The sequence below is a fragment of the Littorina saxatilis genome, unplaced genomic scaffold, assembly GCF_037325665.1.
Source record: "Littorina saxatilis isolate snail1 unplaced genomic scaffold, US_GU_Lsax_2.0 scaffold_467, whole genome shotgun sequence".
NCBI lineage: Eukaryota > Metazoa > Mollusca > Gastropoda > Littorinimorpha > Littorinidae > Littorina > Littorina saxatilis.
The window spans coordinates 10963-22500 of NW_027127422.1; the positions used below are offsets into that span (position 1 = coordinate 10963).

General features: G+C 42.5%; 1 protein-coding gene across 1 annotated transcript in view; it reads right to left on the minus strand.

Moving 5' to 3' along the window:
- Positions 1-2490: 2490 nt before the first annotated feature.
- LOC138955882 (protein SMIM7 homolog) overlaps positions 2491-11538 on the minus strand; it is a 10799-nt gene continuing 1751 nt past the window's right edge. Inside the window, exons 2-5 of the mRNA XM_070327392.1 lie at positions 10568-10609; positions 6013-6065; positions 5513-5603; positions 2491-3895 (exon numbers count right to left, since the gene is read on the minus strand). Of these exons, the coding sequence (XP_070183493.1) occupies positions 3880-3895; positions 5513-5603; positions 6013-6065; positions 10568-10609 (202 nt within the window). The 3' untranslated portion in view covers positions 2491-3879. The remainder of the gene's footprint in view (positions 3896-5512; positions 5604-6012; positions 6066-10567; positions 10610-11538) is intronic.

Sequence of the window (11538 nt, forward strand, 5' to 3'; positions counted from 1 at the left end):
AGTTTTACAACATTATTGGCACATGTAAACAATATGAATTAATTAATGAACGCTACGAATATGGCAGCCTTTAATTCAACCGTATTTGTTCTGTTAGCTTTATGGATGATTGCCAGCATTGAAACTTGAAATAAGTCGACGAACAGAACTGGTACTCTAATCCGGCTCTGGGAGCTTGCAGCGTCAAAATTGTTTTCTTGATTATAGTAATTAAAATAATCAGCATAATAGCGAACCATTTTCGAGTCAGTTGCATATGTGTTTAAATTAGAGAACAGCGAATGTCCCTCGGACTTAAGGTGAAGTTCACCAGAAAACAGCTCACTTCATTTCTCAGATTAACACCTGTGTCAGTTTGGAAGTTGATTTAGCAACAACAGCAACACATGGAGAGAGAAAATAATAGCAATACAAAATCCCACAGAAAACAACAAGGCTGTAGATTATCTGTATGTGTCCAAGCAGAAGCTAGGATGCTCATGTCCAATGTAAACTGACATGGTGGTTTTCGCGAGAAGAATGACAACTTCAACTCGAGGTTTGGACGTGGAATTTGTGTGCAGCAGAAGTTACTGTTTTCTGCTTTAAAAGGCAAAATCCTTCCTCATGCGCATACGATTCGCGTCACGGCATATCAAATCAGTCATGGCTTTTACCTGGGATAATACCATGCCTCCGACTCAGACACTTGCCTTAAAAATCAACTGACACTAGTGGTAGTGAATTAAATTAATAAATATGAACTTTCACTTGAAGCAGCCATGCAATTAATATGTGGAATGTGTCTGTGTGGAAGGATTATCTTATTCGTTGTAAAAGTCTGGCCAGATACGGGTTTGGTGAGCAGTACTGTTTTGTATGGAAGGACTGTGCCTGTAACGCGCCTGAAGCGGTTTTGTATGGAAGGACTGTGCCTGTAACGCGCCTGAAGCGGTTTGGTGAGCAGTACTGTTTTGTCAGTATGGAAGGACTGTGCCTGTAACGCGCCTGAAGCGGTTTGGTGAGCAGTACTGTTTTGTATGGAAGGACTGTGCCTGTAACGCGCCAGAAGCGGTTTGGTGAGCAGTACTGTTTTGTATGGAAGGACTGTGCCTGTAACGCGCCTGAAGCGGTTTGGTGAGCAGTGCTGTTTTGTATGGAAGGACTGTGCCTGTAACGCGCCTGAAGCGGTTTGGTGAGCAGTACTGTTTTGTATGGAAGGACTGTGCCTGTAACGCGCCTGAAGCGGTTTGGTGAGCAGTACTGTTTTGTATGGAAGGACTGTGCCTGTAACGCGCCTGAAGCGGTTTGCTTTGCATGCGTACTACATTATATTTTTTAGTCGGGTTTTATACACTCAATTATGATTCATTATTTATTTTTATGTGTGTTGATTTCGAATTTTAGGTCATTGTTCTTTTTGTTTGTTTAGTGTTTGTTTAGTGTGTGTGTGTGTGTGTGTGTGTGTGTGTGTGTGTGTTTGTGTGTGTGTGTGTGTTTGTGTGTGTGTGTGTGCGTGCGTGTGTGAGTGTGCGTACGTGCGTGTGTGTGTCTGTGTGGTTTCGTGGCGGGGGTAATAATTATTTTAAGCTCAAATTAATCGTTTCAAAGAACAAAAACACGGATTAGAACGGCCACATATCTGGCTTCGGGACGGCCCGTACTTTACCCTGGGGCTGGTACAATGAACTTGTGTGCTGCAGAATGTGTCGAGGTTGGAATACGGGACAATGTCAGAACTCAGCATGCAAATTATTCATGATAAAACTCTAATCAGCTATCTGTTGTCTCTCCCTCGTGGGTTTGCCATTCAGAGAGAGAACCGGACGGGATATCAGATATCTGATTCCTAATATTCACGACTGAGAGAAGAAAAACAACATTGGAATAGTTTGTGCTTGCTGGTTTGTTGCTCTGTCTGTGTTCGTTCGTCTCTTGTCACTCGACTCTGTCAATCTTAGTGATCGATTTTTTTTAGTGTTGATGGGTGTTTCGAGATTTTCCCCCGCACTGGATACCTTTAAGGTGTACTGCCGTAATTCACACAATCATATGTCAGCTTAATCTCTTTCTAGTTTACCCTGGAGGGATCGAGGGGGGGGGGCAGCAGGTGGGGATCCAGGGTTCAGGGTCTGTGCATCTGTGTGTGTGTGAAGGGAGGGGGTCTTGGATTACAGTGTTCGAAAAGGCATAGACCAAATGCTATGGAAAAGGGGAGTTTCACTGTAGTGGTAAAACGAGCACAGATACCCTTTCCCTCAAGTTTACTGTAGCCGACCAAGTTTATGTGTTTGGGGCTGGATTGGTTCGAGAGGATATATTAGACTAACTGAACCTCTTCAGGGTAAGATTTGACCAGATTTTTGTATTCCTTATTCAGACACGTTAAAGCGAACCAATTCACACACACAGACACACACACACACACACAGAGTCAATCAATCCCCCTGGATCATACAACAGGTATAACCTAATCCAGGATCTAGCAGATAACAACAAGGAATGCACTGATGTCGTGTAAACTCCTTTTATTGTAAACCACACAGATAGAAAATGAATGATCATTTCTGGGCCCAAGCAGACAAGTAAATCCTGATTTTGTATATATGCCGTGACAGAGAAATAAGTCCACCGATCATAGTAGTTCTCATGCATGCACATCATTCTCAACAAACCTTCCCAGACAAATCTCCATTGATTGTTACCCCCAAACAGTGACCGCCATGACAGTACAGTTGACATAGCCATCACACACGTAATAGGAAACATGGCATTTACTGTCAGTGTTATAAATAATACATGTACATATTGACAGGAAGAAGTGTATCATTGCATAAATATTGAGTGGCTGCTACCAAGAAAATTCACCCACTCTCTCCTTCTCTTTAGTCTTTGATCAGCGTCCACGACAGCGCTGAGAAACTGAATCTCTCTCCTTCTCTTTCTCTCTCTCTCTCTCTCACACACACACACACACACACACACACACACACACACACACTCACTATGTATGTATCAAAACGTACCACACCTCCAACACACACACACACACACACACACACACACATATACGCACGCATGCACACACACACTCATCACACTCCAAACAAGCAATAGTGTACTGCAGTATAAATATCTTGGAAGTGAGGATTCATATACACAAGGATGAAGACCAAGCAATAATGTGACAAAAGCTGTGTAACCATACATTGTATTCACAACTTTCTGTATAAATGAAAGACACAAACAAAATGCATGTGATGAACACACACACACACACACACACACACACACACACACACACACACACGCACACACACACACAGAAATGATTTTTGCAACACAGTTCTGAGGGCACAAATGTAGGTGTACATTTAAACCACATGAACATAGCACCTACTGTGATAAAGTAGGTCTGACTGTTTCTTTAACCGTACCTCGCACCACAGGTGATGGGGGTCGAGTTAGCAGTTCAATATTTGTCTGTCTCAAAAACACCACTGTCTAAAACTTCCTGTAAGTTCAACACAGACACCCTGAAGAAAATCATTGGGAGAAAAAATACACTAAGTAACCAAATAAGACATCCTAAAATAGAAAAAAATTCTGTGTGAAAAACAGGCACTCTAATCTTCTAACCTAATTCTACTCATGACTTTACTGTCAATAACAATAAACATCCCTCAAAATAAACAAAGATACTGCGAGAGATAAAGGTACCCCCCAACGCACAATCAGTAACACACCACACTCTTTTTGGCAGTCCAGTGTGGTTTTTCACACCATGGTGACACATCACTGTTGTTAATGTGTCTCTGTTCATGCCGAGAATATGAGGACTATCCTGCTGATAATGATCTGTGATGGTTATGAATCCCGTGGCTTTCCCTTCATCCTGTTTCAGTGTGCAAAGAACCTGTAATCAAAAGGGTGCAAAAAACGTTTCAGTGACTATAATAACTTCATGCATAATGTACAGTTTTAATAATATTAATTAAGCCACAATGACCGTGAGGGATCAGTGCCTATGTGGCTGGGTATAATGTATGTGTGTATATATATATATATGTATATATATATATATACATGTATTCATGTGTAAAATAATGTCAGCTAATCTCCTTCTGACTTTTCTTGGAACAAGTTATTTGAAGAAGAAAAAGAAAGAAGATAAATATCCCTGTAGGATGCATTTGCCATAGCTGTTCTGTACCAATCTTATTTTAAAAACAACACATACAAAACAAAACAAATGAACTAACATTTTTATAAACAACAAAAACTGAATAACTAGAATGTCCACCATTACAAGAAAGTCTGACAACCAGCACACACACCAAGGGACATAACTCCTCACATTACTTAGCAATCACACCCTCGGAGAATTTGCAAACATGACAGTTTTACTTTTAGATACTGTATATAATTATCAGAACAGGACTCAGCAAGAGCTCGAATGTCTGAGAGTGAACTATTTAATCTGGTACTCAGTAAAACTATACTGTAACCATAGTAATTAAGCAACACCCCATGTGTAAAAACTTAGCTTTTGTTTTAACGTCATCCCTCTCGATCTCCCCTCCAACTGTTATATTCCCGATTCGTTCCAAACAGATGACACCGGCAGAACTTACTGCCATAACTACTGGCATATTTAAGTAATTATCATTGATAGTGTTTAAGTACATTGTACCATATTATACATTTCCCTGCGCTGATTTTAAGTCAGAAAGATTACCCTGATAAGGTAGCAGGTTTAATGGTTGGCTGTCTGGTATGTCGTTAGGTTATAATATAAGAGGCGGGTTTTGTGTTTGTTTGTTTCTTCGTAAGTTTGGACTTCTTTTGTTTCTTTCTTCCTTACTTTTTGTTTCATTCTGCCTGCCTGCCTGTCTTTTTTTTTGTTGCTTCCCTCTGTCTTTCTTTATTTCATGTTTCTTTGCACTTTTTGTTCTTTTTTTAAAACTAATTAAAGACAGTTCGGACCGTTCAAGGAATCTCAGATTTTCAGAAAATCACAAACGTGCAGCTCATTTCTGTACGCAGGGATATCCTCACTAGCTTTCATCCTCACAAAGAAACTGAATACATGAAGCAGAATACTGAGGTATTGCAAAGGGTGCATTACTGGCTACGATCATTATCCATCGTCCCTAAAAAGTAACCGAATTTGCCATATATATCCCAAACGCAAAAAAAACAAAAACCTACACAATGCTATAGCTAGCATCTATTAAAGCATGTGGGAGTATGCTTGACGAGCTTATTATCACAAAAGTACGCAAGACAAAAATTGGGTAGCGCTGTACTGTATGGCAGCTCACTTTCCCCAGAGACAAAGCAACCCAAATTTCCATGAACGTAGTCTCAAAAAACTACATGATCCTTATCCTTATCCTAAGACTAGAGCCATCTATACGTACATGTGTATGTGTGTTACCCGGTGCATGAAATATTGCATCCATGTTGTCAGAAAAAATCAAGTCTGTAGCCCACGCAGGCCCTCATTTAAAAAAAAAAGTAATTCACTCACACAAGCATGAGAAACATGATGAAGACGTTCCATAGCCCAATGAAGACCCTCATTGTTCGCAGACTCAGCAGAAACTCTCGCACTTTGTCTCCTGCCAGACAAAGATGCAGTGAATCAAAGAAAGGTAATGCAGTCGTCCATATCTCTGTCTCTTTCTCTCAGTCTCCCCCCCCCCCCCCTCTCTCTGACAGTGACACACACACACTCAAATTCAAAAACACAGAGTGCCACAGAAACTTTAAGAAGTAAAAGCAATTTAAATGTTATGGTAGGGTTTCATCATTCAGCAGAGCTTGTTTTATTCTGCAAGCTATTTCTCAAATACTTTCATGGAAAGTTAATATTATATGCAAAGTGTTGGTTAACAGTAACACACACTGTACTGTATTAAAATACATACATTGTACATGTCTCACTCATGCTTCTAGTTTCTCTCCAAAGTATCTTAGTGATTTAAATAGATCTACCGGTACATGACCAAATTGGGACACTAAACTCACCTAATGTGGCATCCGCTACTGCACCAAACGCCCCTTCATCATGGCTTTTTCTCCTGCAATAGTCCAGGACAAAATCAAGATTCAAATAGATGTACACATATCTATATATATATCTATACTCATAGGAAAAAGTTAGGGACCACTTACACAAACAAACACAGCTTCCAAACCACCCAACAAAATTGTATCAAATTTGTAACATGTTTAATTCATTATCTCTGCGATCCTTTTCCAAAATATGGTGACATTTCATTCACGCATTACGTGTCAACATGCTCTGAAACAACATGGGGGTCGAAAACAAAATTTGCAAGTTCCGAACAGTTCAGTAATGGGTGTGTCCGCCGCGTTTTGCGATGCCTTCTGCAGTCCTGTTACGCATTGAGTTTACCAGCTTCCTGCAGAAGGCCTGAGGAATGGCCTGCCATTCGATTTGCAGGAACTGAAGCAGTTGCTGCAGGTTCCTTGGGGTGGGTGGTTGTTCCTCACTCGCCTGTCCAGCTCATCCCACAGGTGCTCGATGGCCCTCATCCTGACGCCTCCACACACGAGCCCGACCGTCATGATGGTGCAGATTAAAGCGGGACTCATCGCTGAACAGCACATCGGCCCATTGCTGGCGTGTCCACCTGGCATGGTTGTGACAGAACGCCAAACGAGCCTGGCGATGAGCTACTGTCAATCGTGGCCGTACAGCTGGACGACGTGATCGCAGGCCAACTTCGTGCAGGCGTTTGCGGATGGTTTTCGTGCTGCGCTGACGTTGGTGTTTGTTGCCACCCTCAGCTGGCCCCTGATGATGTTTGCAGTGGTGCCTCGCTGCTGCAGAGCTTGTCTTCTGATGAAGCGATCTTCACGCTGTGTTGTCTTCTTAGGCCGTCCTGACCTGGGCCTCTCCAGAACGCTGTTGGTGGCCTGGAACTTCTGATGCAGCCTGACCACGACAGAATGGGACACTCCAAGTCGTCTGCCCACTTCTCGCTTGCTTACGCCGTCTTGCAGCCATGCGATGGCCCGGGCTTTGTTGAAGGTCGTCACCTTTCGTCTGGGAGGCATAGTGAGAAGATGGTTGCTAGCGGAAAATCGCGGGGCTATAAAGCCTAACTGGTGACAACAGTTCACTCTCAACACATCCTCCCTGCACGTGCATAACGAATTTTTCATCTTTCCCGCCCAGGCTTGCCCACGCGCCAGCCTAAAAATGGTACACTTTTTGCAGTTTGGCAGTTTCTGTCTCGTGCCCCAGCCAGGCCTCCGTGGATCCCGAGCAAGTTTCCTGCTAACACGTGTGTACGGCCTGACAGCCATTTGGTTTTAAAAACTTAGGAACAAGGAGTTTGGCACAGATGAAGTCAGCTGATTTGTTCAAGGGCGGTCCCTAACTTTTGCCGTTCAGTATCTTATATACGGCTTGTGTGTGTCTGTCTGTCTTTCTGTCACTTCGCGATGCACGGCCAAAGTTCTCGATGGATCTGCTTCAAATTTGGTGGGCATATTCAGGTAGACCCCGGACACATGAAAATTTTCAACACGTGCTCTGAACGGATTTTGGTTTTTATGGTTTTTCTGTACATCCATTCCCAGTAACTCTTCCTTATCTTCTCCAGTGTTTTGCGCGTTTATCTCCCTTCCTTTGTGTGGCGTCAATCGGCGAAGCCGGGTACCCGGCGAAGCGGGTATTCATCTAGTATATCTATCTATATATCTATATATACGGCTTGTCTGTGTCTGTCTGTCGGTCACTTCGCGATGCATGGCCAAAGTTCTCGATGGATCTGCTTCAAATTTGGTGGGCATATTTAGGTAGACCCAAAACACAATCTGGTCGATGAAAATTTTCAACACGTGCTCTCAGCGCGCAGCGCTGAACCGATTTTGGTTTTTCTGTACATCCATTCCCAGTAAATCTTCCTTATCTTCTCCAGTGCTTTGCGCGTTTATCTCCCTTCCTTCGTACGGTGCGCCGGCAAAGCCGGCGTACTTTGCCGGGTCACCGGCGAAGCCAGGTATTCGGCTCTACTTCTTCCCGGCGAAGCCGGGTACCCGGCGAAGCGAGTATTCATCTAGTATCTATATACGGCTTGTGTGTGTCTGTCTGTCTGTCTGTCTGTCTTTCTGTCACTTCGCGATGCACGGCCAAAGTTCTCGATGGATCTCCTTCAAATTTGGTGGGCATATTCAGGTAGACCCCGGACACAATCTGGTCGATGAAAATTTTCAACACGTGCTCTCAGCGTGCTGCGCTGAACCGATTTTGGTTTTTAATTTTATGGTTTTTCTGTACATCCATTCCCAGTAACTCTTCCTTATCTTCTCCAGTGTTTTGCGCGTTTATCTCCCTTCCTTCGTGTGGCGTCAATCGCGTACGGTGCGCCAAGCAAACATGCGAGTACGATGGATTCTAGCTATTAGGTTGCTAAGCATGACATGACTTTCGGCGAGATCTGCGAAACGTTACAGGAAATCCACCTGCAGGGAATCCCCCACTTTTGGTCAACATGGACCCCTTCTGCCACACTAACATACAAAAACACAAGGGTCAGAACATATTGCGTTAGACCAGTGTACATTTGTACAGTGGTACCTCTGTCTAACGACTTTGAAAATGTAACCGAAATTCGGTCGTTATATGGAGGGGTACATGGAGGATTGTTTTATGTCTGGGTCCGTCAATGATCCGGAATGACACGGGCGTTTTGATTGATGCCGCCCACAAAGTAATGTTATTCTTTCCTTAAACTATTATGGTAACCTGTTTTCTATTCAATTAATTACCCACACAGTTTTCTTGCTTGTTTAATCAAGCCCCATAACTACTCGTGGGTTAAGGTTTGAAATAAACAAACTGAGGTCGAACAAAAACATGTGGTCCCAAAGCAAATGCACATCGATGTCGATACCAGCTACTAATCATATAGTCATACGATACCCAGCAAAGACTTGGTTAAAAATAAAGAAAAGTGTCCCAAACGCAAGGAACAAAACGTATTTGCAGACGTAAAGAACCGCGGCAGTGTGTTGAAACTGATGGAAAATTGTGGCCAAAACTTGAAACTTGACTCGCTCATTCAAGGGACATAACTGCACTACAGACTGTCCACAGAGTTGAGTAATTTAGGACACTCCACTACTCACCTTCAAACTTCACTGACGGGATTCTGAGGAGAATTTATTGATTCAAACGAACGCGTGGTTGTATATATCGCGTCATTCGGTCACGGATCGGGGAAAACCAAGAACATTTCCAGATTTAACAAGAAGAGCAAACGCTCGATCGAGTCACTTTCGCAGTTCTGAATATTATATGAGGCATCAGATGGACAGGAAGAAATTGCTATTCACAACACAATGAGTCACGTTCACATAAAATTTGAGCCCGGTCACTTTTATAGTTTCCGAGAAAAGCCCAACGTTAAGTTGTGTGTTGCCGAACAGAAAAGGCTAGTTATCTCCCTTGTTTTTCTGATAACGTTCGTAAAAGGCTACAGATGTAAATACTTTGATGTAAAGAATAATCCTACAAAGTTTCAATCACATCCGATGAACTTTGTCAAAGATATAAAATGTCTAATTTTTCCTTTGACGCTGACCTGTGACCTTGAAAAAGGTCAAAGGTCAACGAAACCATCGTTAAAGTGTAGAGGTCATTGGAGGTCACGACTAAACAAAATATGAGCCCGATCGCTTTGATAGTTTCCGAGAAAAGATATAAAATGTCTAATTTTTCCTTTGACGCTGACCTGTGACCTTGAAAAAGGTCAAAGGTCAACGAAACCATCGTTAAAGTGTAGAGGTCATTGGAGGTCACGACTAAACAAAATATGAGCCCGATCGCTTTGATAGTTTCCGAGAAAAGTCCAACGTTAAGGTGGTGTCTACGGACGGCCGGCCGGACGGCCGGTCGGACAGACTAACACTGACCGATTACATAGAGTCACTTTTTCTCAAGTGACTCAAAAACCGTGTTTGTCGGCCGCCATTGTTAGCTAGACTGAAAATGTTTACACACGCTTTGCATACATACATATCGCAAAATTTCATGACGTCACCACAACTTTCGGTTTTGGTTCGATGTTCGGATTACTTTCATAACGTTTCTGTAACTTTGCGTGTTTAAAAGGTAGAAGTTCCTGCACAGTTCTTTGCAAAATGAAGCAGACATCTGGCGAATGACCTTTATCTATTCAAAATAAAGTAATGACCTGAAATAGAAACGAAAAACCATGGCTTCAGCCGTTTGCGTGCCAAAGTGATGTTGTACACGGACAGAATTTCAGCACGTTTGTGTACGTATCGCTTACTCACTCGACTGGAGATATAAATTAGAGTAAACTAAACCCGTGATAATTTTGAGAAAAGTCGTTATAAGTCCACGTATGGACGGTCGTATGTCGTATCAGAGAGGGGGACGTAATATGGAGGTGAGAAATACTAAGACAAAGAAGGAGAAAAAATCCGTCAGAGAAAAGTCGGTCCTAATATTGAGAGACCCGTAAAAGAGAGGGGTCGTAAAGGGAGGTACCACTGTACTACACTACTGAAATTCTTTACTTACAGTCTGAAGTTGAGAATGGCACCAGCATTCATCAGTAAGGTCCTGAAACAAAGACAAGAAACCTGCTAGTGAACAGTGCCCTCGGCTTCAGTTCTACTTGATATGAGCAGGCTTTTCGTCTACTGATCTAGACATTTGTATAGATCTTTCTTTCTTTCTTTATTTGGTGTTTAACGTCGTTTTCAACCGTTCAAGGTTTATCGCGATGGGGAAAGGGGGGAGATGGGATAGAGCCACTTGTTCAGGGATGTTGCTACAAATCCATACCTATAGGACAAATGTCCTGAGTTCTTCAGCATCAATAGGACATTTGACCGCTTTCAGAAAGTCTAATAGGACATTATGAATTTGCGCCAAACAGCTTATAACACATTCCATGGAATTGTTCCAAAGTCATGTGCCCACACACACACGCACACACACACACACACACACACACACACACACACACACACACACACACACACGCGCGCGCGCGCTGTAGAACACACACATAATATAGTAAATACATCAACACAGTGTGTGTATAATGTTGTATTTGTTTAGTTTCAAAGAAACCACAACAAAGAAACCAACATGAACAACTTCAGAGCTCTTACTTTGATTACAAACTGCATGATTTGGATAAAAGTTGAAAAACAAAATGATCGGTTTGATCTAAATTCTAATGCTGATCTTTTGCAGGCTTTAGGGTTTTTTCAGCGGCATAATTCAGTGCTTCGTCTCGTATCGAAAACAAAAGCAGACGACAAATTTAGTCAGTTGGAGTTGTCTCCCGTACTCCTGCAGCATGCACTGATCTAAAAATAATCCACTATAATAGACGGTTATACCCAAACGGCGCATACCGCAAACGGTTCGGGAATTCCCGACAAAAGAAAAGATCCGCACTGGCAACTCCAGTGTCAGCTGAACACGAGAGCGTTCTGTCTTTTAGAAGATTTGTATCTTGAAATGAAAATTAACGAATA